Source organism: Cetorhinus maximus, chromosome 12, assembly GCF_964194155.1.
Source record: "Cetorhinus maximus chromosome 12, sCetMax3.hap1.1, whole genome shotgun sequence".
Lineage (NCBI taxonomy): Eukaryota > Metazoa > Chordata > Chondrichthyes > Lamniformes > Cetorhinidae > Cetorhinus > Cetorhinus maximus.
In genome coordinates, this window is record NC_135890.1 from 98,625,560 (window position 1) to 98,638,224 (window position 12,665).

General features: G+C 41.2%; 1 protein-coding gene across 1 annotated transcript in view; it reads right to left on the bottom strand.

Moving 5' to 3' along the window:
* Positions 1-10,200: 10,200 nt before the first annotated feature.
* Positions 10,201-12,665, bottom strand: part of sf3a1 (splicing factor 3a, subunit 1) — a 32,234-nt gene continuing 29,769 nt past the window's right edge. The window contains exon 16 of the mRNA XM_078554233.1: positions 10,201-10,711. Coding sequence (XP_078410359.1) covers positions 10,610-10,711 — 102 coding nt within the window. The 3' untranslated portion in view covers positions 10,201-10,609. The remainder of the gene's footprint in view (positions 10,712-12,665) is intronic.

Consider the following 12,665-nt stretch of genomic DNA (forward strand, 5'->3'; position numbering starts at 1 on the left):
TTTCTTTTCCTCCCCAAAACTGGCAAACCAGTGGAAAAAGGCAAGAACAGTTTTATTTTTAGCATTTCGTCCTTAGAAAGAAGGTAGTCAAGCTCTAATATTTATTAACTGCCTATTAGTAAGTTAAAGACACACACTGAAAATATTGCATTATGACAGAATAATTTTAACTTTATGATATGCATAAAGTTGAGCTCATCACATCTGCACCTATGAAGCGACATAAGAGCATTGGAAAATGCTCCAAGTAGGGGAAACAAGGACAGTCAGCTGGCAAATTAAAGACTTGTGAAGAGCCTAGGGTATCAGTAAATCTGTTCTTGTGAAATCATGAAAGGAATCAAAGGGTCAGCCTTGGGAAGGCATTTGTGTTACACCATCATCAAATAATCTGCTGATATGAACTGATATAGGTTCACATGGGAGAAATTGCCAGCTGGGTAAGGTATTAAAGGGCTGCTGGCATCCATGGTCCCATACCTCAGCACAGATCATTGTGGAAGAAAGAAATTTGAAGAAGAAGCTTGTTAAACTATGGCTGAGATGTTTAAAAGCTTTGCCACTTACTGTTGAGCAAAGGGACCAGGATACACAGAGAACACCAGAAGAGCACAGGAAGCAAGTTAGTACTGGAGACGATTGCAGAGGTAGGATAGGGAAAAGCAATGAAGGGATTTGTAAAGATCAGTGAGGATGGGGGTAGTGTAATGGTCAGGCATGATTTAATGTGGACATGGTGTCAGTAGCATCGTTTTGGACAAGTTGGGAGCTTGTGGAAGGTTGGAATACTGGGTGAGTAAGACATTGGAGAAGTGAATCTAAAGATGATTTTAAAAAAGCCTGAATGAGGGCTTTCATTGTCGTGGGTGAGGAAATTGTGGAGGTGGGCAATGTAACTTTTGTTCAGATGAACAAATAGCTAGGGAAAGGAATGGAGTCAGCGACAGTGGAGTATTTTTTGGGGGGGTTTGAAAGACAAGCTGTGCAATGGAATATAGGTGGTTGTTAGTTTAGGGAAGTGGCGGAGAGGTAGAACTGAGTGTCATCCTCAAACATATTCGAGGTCACTGAATCATCCTCAATGATGATGTCATTGAGGGGTAGCAAGTAGATGAAGAGAAGGCTGAAAATGGAGCCTAAATGAAGTGAATTAGATTTATCTGCACAGCTTCTGCAAATACATACTTTTCATTACATGGATTATTTTCATTACTAATAAGTTATTAATTGGAATAGTAAGTGCTGAGTTTTATTTTGAATATTATTGAAATAATTAGCAGTTTGACAAGTTATATTTTATTTTTGATTTGGACTTTGGCTCCTCCTACAGGATGTTCCACTGACAACAGCCATGAAGCTATATTTAACATTATGAAGATATAGCCTATTTCAGGGAAGTAAGAAACTGTACAGCTGGCACCAGATACCTGTCTGCTTCCTTAACTATTGCTAACTATGCATGAGTCTATTCTTGCCAAAAAGATCAGGGAAAACAATGGGAACATTCTTTTATTCCTTCTGTCGATCTTTTCTTTTTAATGCCAGAGGACAGCAGGATCTGCCTACTATTTTTAAACATCTCACTATAATATGTTCAGGAGTATTGTACAGCTGTGCTTCCTCAATGAAAACAGTTTTTCCCATCAGCAATTCCCATTATATGCCTGGTCTAGTATCGTTATTCCAAAAGAATCTCTCTTAAATTGCATAATAGAAGCTTGGCAACCATAGTGGAAAATATGAACTGTACTTATAAAACTCCAGCATGAAAACTTCAAAAAGGTATTAAGTACATAGTAAAACAAGATTTGGGACCGCACTCATAGCACTTTCATTCTCTTGGTGTTCAGATGTCTTTTGTAAACTTTACTCTTTTGGTATATAAAGTCATTCCAAACTTCTTTTTTTGCATGTTATTTGCTTCTGATGCATTCATAGGCTTTGTTAATTCTGTATTTATTGCAGAAAAACTTTCTAATCAAAATGTAACTTGCAATTATGGTCAAAACTATTTAGTGTATTGGCTTGGTTTTACACAGGATGTGCTGTTTCATACTTTATGAAGTGCATACTTTAACACATATACTCTATCTGCTGCTCACTAATGTGAGGAAGTGGGAGAATAAAATGGGTTTTCCCATTGTATATTCACAATTACTTTTTCTCTCATAATAGACCAAAATAAAATCTAGCCTATGAAGATTATTCCACATTGCCACAAGACTGCTTTTCCAATTGGCCTTTACTTCAAACATCTCACTTCATTTTCCAAAGCAATAAAGCTGCTGTGGCAGTGACCTATTTACGTTGTTTACTGATGCCCACAAGGTGTTGGTACTTTTGGCTGTATTGTAATGGGAGGTTCTGCGTAGAAGCCAAGTACTTGGAGAGAGGCTTGAATCACTTGGACTGGTCATGCGCATCTCCAAGTTGTTATTTATTGTACAGAGGCAAAGGGCTGGGAACAGATCACCTGCTTGTCTTTGCTGCTTAGAAAATACTAAGAGGATGTGAATTAATTTTGAAGTTAGAAAGGGAAGTTTCACCCAGTTTCTATCTCGATGAGTTGCTGTTAATTCATTCATTATTGAATATTGAAGTTGTAAGTCTTGTAACAAGAACTGATGCAGCTCCTCAATCATATAACTCAGTGAAGACTAGTTTGTACATAATGGAAAGTTTGCATACACATTAAACTTTCACCAAACCATTGAATTGAGATAGAAAGTAGTGCATTATTTTGCAGAGGTATAACATCCCATCTTATTTTGTTAATTTCTCCTCTCTTCTACCTATCTCTATTCCTGAAGGTGTTGAGCCTTGCTGGGGAATAGTCTGACCATTCTTCATAGGTGAACTACATTGTGAGGGATGGCAATTATTTTCAATTTCTCTTCCACTCATGTCTCTCTCTCTCTATGCCTCATGTTTCTTTACAGATTTGCTCAAATTTGACATTTTAAAAATGCAGCAAGATGGAAGTAAATATTACCAGGTCAGAGCTGGATTCTTTGTGCAAAAAGAGAGTGATGCCCAGGGTGAGTCAGCGGATACTGTCCACGAATTGTTGCAATATACATGATTGAGACAAATTATGGGTTATGCCTTTGCTTGGCAGGAAGCTTGGGTCTCAAACTGGATTGAGGGAACAGGGCCTGGGGATGGAAGGTAGTAGACACAGACTCTTGAATTTTATAACACAGTAAACCATTCCACGTTTTATGCCTTTAAGTTATTTATTTCATCCAATTTCCTTACCCCTTTTCCGAAATTAAATTTTATTTCTTGAAATATTTACCAACTTCCTGTTATTTTGCATAGATCCAATATAACATTTTTTATGTATATAAAAAAGCCTATTCACACTGTTAACAATTACAGGAAGTAGACAGAAAGTGAACATCTTGGCATTTTCAATCAACCAATATATTTAACATGAGATCAGATCAATCTTCTGCTACAATGTCTTGGTTTTATTTATGCCTCTGTTGCTATCATACCTGCCTGTTTATGTTATGCAGTGAGATGTTGATTCGATGCAGTCATTAAAAAAAAAATCAGCTTTTGCAAAGTTCAGAGCTGCACAAAATAGCTGACACATTTACTATATTATGAACAACATCTTTTTAACTGACGCCTTTGGTGTGACAAATGTTTAGCACTATTTGACCAATATAGACAGTAATACATAAGGATAGTATAAGTGGTGACAACTGTTTCTAAGATTAATATTACTTTAATTTAAACTGCAGCAAACTAGGGGACACAGCTTTGAATTGGTAAAAAGTAAATTTAGGACTGATCACAGGAAATTCTTATTGATACAGAGTGATTAATGTGTGGAATAAAGTTGCAGATAGAGTAGCAGGGGTAAGAACTCTGGAATCATTTAAGAAGCAATTGGATCCTACAATGGGAGGATCTTAGGATCTCTTTTGGTACGACCCATCCCCAGGTGAGGTTCCCCAAAGTTGTTGATCCAGGCGAGACCCCTCAATTTGTCACTGTCTGGCTGTGACACCCCCAAATTGTTATGCCCCAGGTGAGGAGGGATGAACTGCTCTTCGTCTTTATTCAGCAACCCCCCCCCCCCGCCCCCCCACCTCCCCCCACAACCCCTGTTGGTAGCAACAAGATGTAATCTCAAAAGCATTCCTTTCACGGATACCTTTATCCCAGACCCAATCGTTCTGGTTTTGAAGGAGCCAATTTGATCAGGCTTCCTTGAGTTAATGTTAAGAGTAAGTTTATTAACTACTAAAGGCAAGAAAGGACAAAACGCATGCATATACGGTCATACAGGTTAAAAGTAGGAATTTAGCTTGAAGTAAGTGAATATACATATGGAACAGTCCTTGACGTGTGAGGAGTCAATGATTGGGCGTTGCAGCCGTTGCAGTTCAAGATTCTAGTAGAATTGACTTTGGTAGGTGAATAGTCGGTTTCAAGGTTCCTGTAGAATTGACTTTGGTAGAGAGAGAGAGAGATCAGGATACCTGCAAAATGGCGATTTGCAGGGGTACTGTGTGTGGCTGTTACTTCCGAGTCAAGCTTCTAGCACTTGCTCTTTCAGAACACCCACCAACAGACAGACAGACACCGGGGCAGCTTTTCAGCTCACTTTTAACCCCTCTGTATATTCCAAGTGGGAAACAAATTCACAAATCTGTCAGGGCATTGCTCACAGGATTTCTTGATGAGATGATACTCATCAACCATTATGTCCTATTGTCCCTACTGGAAGGAGCAATTAGTTTCTGCATGTCTTTAGAAGTAAAAACAAAAAGCTAAAAGCTACTGCGGATGCTGGAAATCCAAAACAAAAACAGAATTACCTGGAAAAACTCAGCAGGTCTGGCAGCATCGGTGGAGAAGAAATCAGTTAACGTTTCGAGTCTTCATGACGGAGGGTCATGAAGACTCGAAACGTTAACTGATTTCTTCTCCACCGATGCTGCCAGACCTGCTGAGTTTTTCCAGGTAATTCTGTTTTTGTTTTGTCTTTAGAAGTAGCTTGTCTGGCAACAGGGTGAGGTTCCATTACCTCTTAGGGAGTCACCCTGCAGCATTCCAACCAGTGGCTTGTGTGCATTTTTAAAAACTCAGGTCTCATTTTTACAGTCCAATATTTCCGGATGCAATTCGATGTTTTATCCTTCATTATCATGACACTTCCCCTTGTCCCCGGAATGAAATGAAATTCATTCTCATTTCATTTCAAAAAAGGGAAAAACTTATAAACAAAGTGTCTGAGGGCGAGTACTGTTTCTGATGCTTGTTGAGCTTTTTAGAGAAGTACCCAATTGGTCTCTCTATCCCAGATTTGACCTCCTGTAGGAGAACAGCCCCTACCCCGATGTCACTCACATCAATGGCTACTTTAAATGCCTGATTAAAGTCCAGAGCTGCAAGCACAGGCTCACCTATTGAAATGGTCTTCAGCTTTTCGAAGGCTGTCTGACATTTCGTTTTTTTCTGTAATAGGTCTGTCAGTGGGGAGGCTAAAGTGCTAAAAGTTGGAACGAACTTGCGGTAGAACCCACACATCCCCAAGAACCTCATGCTTTCCTGTTTTGCGGTGGGAGTGGGGAACTAGGCTATGGCTTGTACCTTGGCAGCCCTAGGTAGTATCTGTCCTTGACTATGTGTCCTAGATAGATCACTTTAGCCTAAGCAAACTCGCTCTTTGTGAGATTGACCACTAAGTCAGCTGACTGTACTCTCTGGAAGAGGGCTTCCAGTTGCTCTACGTGGTTTTCCCGGGTGTCGCTGTACACAAGGAGGTTGTCCAGGTACACGGCACAACTGGACAAGCCCGCCACTACCTGGTTCATCAACCTTTGGAAGATAACCGGAGCTGCGGCTGATATGCTGAAGACTTAGTTAGGTCACATCCAGGTTACCCATGACTTCCTGGAATACCTTGGACATGCAATTTGGACCCTGATCCGATTAGATCTCGGTGGGTAGACCATTGCTGGTAAAGAATTGAGTCAATTCCCTCACCATTATTTTGGCAGATATGGTTCTCATGGAAACCGCCTCTTGGAAACGGGTAGTCAAGTCCATGATGATAAGGATATACCTGTGGCCCCCTTTTGTTTTGGGTAGGGGCCCCACACAGTCCACTAACACCTTGCTGAATGGTTCCCCAAAAGCTGGCATGGGAATCAAGGGTGCAGATCTTACAGTAGGTTGGGGTTTTCCCACAACCTGGCACATGTGGCAGGTTCTGCAAAACCTTACTACATCCCTGTGGAGGTGCAGCCAGTAGAAATGCTGGCTGATGCAGGCTTGGGTTTTGTGTAAACCGACATGCCCAGCCATTGGAATTTTGTGAGCTACCCGCAGGATTTTCCCACAGTGCCTCGGCAGCACTACCACCTGGAGGATCACTGTCCAGTCCTTGTTTGCAGGTCTCATCAGCAAGTCATTTTTAATGTAGCAGCATTCGGGGTCTGCTTCTGCCTCAGCCATGTTGTGAGTAGCCTGAGCTAATGTTTTTAACTGTGGGTCAGCTTGCTGGGCTGCTACGAAAGAAGATTTATTTATCACCTCCTTAGGGTCTTCTAAACTCCTGAAAAAGGTTTCAGGTAACCAAACTGGAGGGTCTTCTGTCTGCAATGCCACTTTAGTGTCCTCTGTTGGGGTCTGAGGGCCATAGACCGAGTTACCACACAGTCGGAGAAAACGCCAGGCACTTTCTCCTGCAGCTGTTCGGTCTCCTTGACCTCAGTGGGCTTCTCTGAGACCACTGGAGATGCTATTACCTTTGATCCCGCCAGGTCATTGCTGAGGAGCAGGTCAACCCCATCCACAGGCAAACTGGGATGACTCCCACTGTCACTGGCCCTAATCCAAGGTCGCACTCCAGATGTACCCAGTATAGGGGAATGGGCATGTACCCTCCTTCAATCCCCTTTACCAGCACCTTGGCACTTATGGCACTCTCTGGTGGGAAGGTCATGCCTTTTCCCAGCAGTAGATTCTGGCTGGCCCCTGTATCCCTCAGTGTTACTACAGGCTTACTCACCTCACCCTGGAGAAATGTGGCCACCCTTCCTTCGGATACAAAATCCCGGTAACTCTCAGGGATTCGTTTAGCCTCATCCACACTTTCGAGAGTGCCCCTACAGGGATTCGCAGCCGCAGTCAGAGCCATAGCCTGGTCTACTACGCTCTCTGACTGACTCCCATTCTCTGTGCGGGGTGTACGTGCCCTGATAAATCCCACTGGTTTTTCCCGTAGCCTCAGCAATTGGCTCGGACATGCCCTATCTTCTGGCAGTTAAAACACAGGCTTCTTGGCTTCACTTGTCATTTCAGCACCATCTTTTGTGTCCTGAAGAGTGCCCCCCAAATTTCCCTCTCTCCCATGGGCGCTCAGTTTCCTATCACTCTCCCCGCCCCACTATCCTTCCCAGTTGGTTGGGGGTGACGAGAGGAGGGTCTCTTCTGGAACAAGAGTTTGTGGGTCAACGCATAATTGTCGGCCAGTGTGGCTGCCTGTCTGGCCGCTGTGGCCCCCTGCTCCTCTAGGTGTGTCCTTATTTGAAAGGGCAGGGAGTTTTTAAACTCCTCAAGGAGAATTATTTCACAGAGGTTTTCATAAGTGGTTTCTGTTTTAAATGCCTGCACCCACTGGTCAAAGGCAAGTTGCTTAAGCCTTAAAAATTTCAGGTACGTCTGGTCAGACCGTTTCCTGAGGGTACCAAATTTCTGATGGTATGCCTCCGGCACTAACTGGTGCACACTTAATATAGCCCTTTTTACTGTCTCAGTCAGTGATACCTTCCTCAGGCAGGAAGGAGTAAACCTTATGAAGCCTTCTCTCTGCAGTATTAGGGACTACTGTTGAACTGGCCACTTTAACTCCTGTGCTAACCACTCAAAAGATATAAAGAAGGCTTCCACTCTGCTTCATCAAACTTAGGGATTAGATGAGCAAACCGGGTTGCCTCAATCCTTAGGTCTGAGCTAGTGGTGTCCTCAAGGGACTCAGCGGGATGCCTGCACCTCAGTTCAAGCTGTCTTTTTAGTTGAAACTCTCTTTCCTCTCTCCTGAAATTCTCTCTTCCCTTCGCGCCCTTTCCTTTTCTCTCTCCTGAAATTCTAATTTCCACGTCTCCAATTTTAATCTCTCTACTGCTATGCTGTCCATTTCATCATCCTCAATTTCCACCAGAGGCCACCCCTTGTAAAATTTCAGGTTTTCTGGCTTTCAGCCGAAATTCTAATCCTAAATGCCTCGCTGACTCTTTTAACTGTTTGAGGGACAAAACTTTTAGACCCTCAAAAGTAACTGCATCTGGTTCTGGTAGAAAGGTACTGGCATCAAAAGTGAACATTTTAACACTTCAGTAGCACAGACTCAAGAAAGTCATTTTGCAATTTCTAAAAAAATTGATTTCAAAGGGACAATTTACTTTCCCCACTCAAAATTTGCTCATTTTGTCTGAGGGAAAAAATATTCCAGACTCCGAGCCCCCCCATTTGTTCAAATCCCGGACAAGCCCCCAATCTGTTACAACCCAACTCCAGGTGAGGTTCCCCAAAATTGTTGATCCAGGTGAGACCCCTCAATTTGTCACCGTCTGGCTGGGACACCACCAAATTGTTATGCCCCGGCTGGAGAGGGATGAACTGGCTCCGTCTTTATTCAGTTCCTCCCCCCCTCCCCTGTTGGTCGCAACAAGATTTAATCTAACAAGGATTGCCTTTTTCCCAGACCCAATCGTTCTGGTTTTGAAGGAGCCGATTTGATCAGACTTTCTTGAATTAAAGGTAAGAGTAAGTTTATTAACTACTAAAGGCAAGAAAGGATAAAAACATATATATGGTCATACAGGTTAAAAGTAAGAATTTAGCTTGAAGTGAACACTATTTTTTATATATATATATATTAAAAAAGGTATACGGAAAAGTCCTTGACTTGTGGGGAGTAGGTGATTGAGCATTCTGGCTGTTGCAATTTGAGATTCCAGTAGTGTTGACTCCGGTAGACGAATAGTTGGTTTTGATGTTCCAATAGAGTTGACTTCAGTAGATAGAGAGCGAGCGAGAGAGAGATTAGGATACCTGCATAATGGCGATTTGCAGGGGGTTAGTGTGTGTGGCTGTTACTTCTGAGTCATACCTTCAGCACTTGCTCTTTTAGAACACCCACCAACAGACAGATACCAGAGCAGCTTTTCAGCTCACTTTTAACCCCTCTGTATATTCCAAGTGGGAAGCAAATTCACAAATCTACCTGGAAAAACTCAGCAGGTCTGACAGCATCTGCGGAGAGGAATACAGTTAAAGTTTCGAGTTCAACAACTTTAGATCATGAACTGTCTCCCCCATCCCCACCCCCTTTTTCTATTATATATTTTTCTTTTCCCACCTATTTCCATTATTTTTAAATGTATTTCCATCCATTGTTTTATCTCTACCGTTTAGCCTATTTCGATCCCTTCCATCCACCACCACTAGGGCTATCTGTACCTTGCTCATCCTTTCTACCCTTAATGTCACCATTAGCACATTTCTTACCTAATATCACCACCGTCAATACCTCTTTGTCCTTTTGTCTATGACATCTTTTGGCAATCTCCACCTATCACTGGCCCTCTATCCAGCTCTACCTGTCCACCCCCCCCCCCCCCCCCCACTCCCTTATATTTCACCTCTTTTCTATTTTTCCTTAGTTCTGATGGAGAGTCATTTGGACTCGAAACGTTAACTGTATTCCTCTCCGCAGATGCTGTCAGACCTGCTGAGTTTTTCCAGGTATTTTTGTTTTTGTTTTGGATTTCCAGCATCTGCAGTTTTTTTGCTTTTAAATTCACAAATCTGTCTGGGCATTGCTCACAGGATTTCTTGATAAGGTGATACTCATCTCCCATTATGTCCTATTGTCTCTACTGGAGGGAGCAATTAGTTTCTGGATGTCTTTGAAAGTACCTTTGTCTGGCAACAGGGTGGAGTTCCATTTCCTCTTAGGGAGTCATCCTGCAGCATTCCAGCCAGTGGCTTGTGTGCATTTTTAAAAACTCAGGTCTTATTTTTAAAGTCCAATATTTATGAATGCAATTCAGTGTTTTTCCTTCATTATGACACTTTGAATGGATGAATTTAAGGTGTATCCCAAACACATCCCCCACCTTCACAGAGTAGTTAAGAAAATGTAATCTTTACAAATTATAGTCTAGACACATAAGAATTGATATAATTTTATTAAAAATATTCAACAGAAAACTAAACACAATGCAATAATCTTAATAGAAGGGAGGATCATTTAACTAAAGTGGGTTTTGTGAATGCAGATCCTCCAGAAGTCAAAACCCAAATTTAGCTTAATCTCTACATCTTTGCAGACCTTTTGACAGAAGTCTATCAAATTGAAAGAATCACATGTAATGAAAGATGCAAAATACTGAACTTTTAGATTTCTTTTTTAAAAACCTTTTAACTCGTACACAGAATTATTTTTGTATATACTACACAGTTATTTTTTTCTACATTAAGATGTTGCAAATCTGAATCTGTTCAAAAAGTTAACAATTCTATTGTTTTGAATCGCAATCCCATATAAGTGTAAAAAGACAGTTCCAATTGCAGCAAGATGCTACTTCTTTCGACCTCCTCGTTCTTTGAAGGCAAGGTGGATAACTGAACCACTGGTCACGTTGTAGTAAGCCAGAGAGTTTGAATCTTTAATAAAAATGCCCTAAAACAAAAAAAAAACATATTTGTCAGATTGCGAAGAGAGTTTAACAAACCAGAATAAAAGCAGAAAATGCTGGAAACTCAGCAGGTCTGGCAGCATCTGTGGAGAGAGAAACAGAGTTAATATTTTGTGTCTCTGGACATCTTTTAAGAGTCATCTGGACTGAAAATGTTAACTCTGTTTCTCTCTCCACAGATGCTGCCACACCTGCTGAGTTTTTCTAGCATTTTCTGTTTTTATTTCAGATTTCCAGCATCTGCAGTATTTTGCTTTCATCTTTGTGTTTAACAAACTAGAATTCAGCCTCTTCCTCAATTAGACAGAAGTTACAGCAGCACCAAACAGTCATTCCAGGAAAGCTGTAAACTCTCTAGCAATTCAAGTGGGAGGCAGAAAACACAGTAAAAATGTTTCAAACTGATAATCAGAAAGCATAGAAGCACAACAAAAAACTTAATGTTACGCATTGAAATCCAAGTAAGAGTTAGGCAACATTTTATACTATCTCAAGGGCATAGAGTAATTTCTCACTCTTGGATCACAGTGTACGCCACACATTTATGCCATAGGAATATTAGATTTAGGAGCAAGGGTAGGCCATTTGGCCCTTTCAGCCTGCTTTGCAATTAGATAAGATCATGGTTATTCTGGTTGTGGCCTCAACTCCATCTTCCTATCTGCCCACCATAACCCTTGACTCCCTTAACTATTAAAAATCTAACTCAGCCTTGAATAAATTCAATGACCCAGCCTACTCTGCTTTCTGGGGAAGAGAATTCCACAGACTAACAACTCTCAAGAGAAAAACATTTCTCCTCATCGCTGTATTAAAAGGGAGCCCTCTTATTCTTAAAATGTGACCCCTAGTTCTTGTCTCCCCATAAGAGGAACATCCTCCCGATCTTCATTCTGTCAAGCTCTACCACAATCTTGTATGCTTCAATAAGAACACCTTTCATTTTTCTAAACTCCAATTGGTATAGGCCCAACCTGTTCAACCTTTCTTCATAAGCCCTTGAGTGAACCTTCTCTGAACTGCTTCTAATGCAATTATATCCTTTCTTAAATAAGGAGACCAAAACTGTGCATAGAACCCTAGATGTCTCACCAACACCCTGTACAACTGTAGCAAAACATCCCTATTTCTATATTCCATTCCCCTTGCAATAAATGACAACATTCCATTTGCCTTCCTAATCACTTGCTGTGCCTGCATATTTTGTGATTCATCCACCAGGACATCCAGATCCCTCTATGCCACATAGTTCTGCAATCTCTCTTCATTTAAATAGTATACTGCTTTTCTATTCTTCCTGCCAAAGTGGACATGTTCACATTTTCGCACAAATAATTTTCTCTGCCAAACTTTTGTCCACTCACAACCTATCAATATCCCTTTGTAGACTCTATCTCCTAACAACTTACTTTCCTACCCATCTTCCTGTCATCAGCAAATTTAGCTACCATACATTTGATCCCTTCATCCAAATCATTGATATAGATTGTAAATAGTTGACACCCCAGTACTGATCCCTGTGGCATTCTACTAGTTACATCTTGCTAACCTGAAAAAGATCCATTTATCCCTACTCTCTGCTTGTTAACCAACCAATCCTTTATGCATGCTAATTTAATACTTCCCTACACCATGTGTTCTTATCTTGTGTAGTAACCTTTGATATGGCACTTTATTAAATGCTTTTTGGAAATCCAAGTACACCCCATTTACAGGTTTCTCTATATCCATTTTGCTTGTTCCTTCCTCAAAGAACTCTAATAAATTAAACACAATTTCCTTTTCACAAAACCATGTTGACTCTGCCTGATTCCATTATGATTTTCTAAATATTCTGCCGTAACCTCCTTAATAACGGATTCTAGCAATTTCCCTATGTTAGGCTAACTGGCCTATAGCTTCCTGCTTTCTGTCTCCCTCCTTTCCTGAGTAAATGTG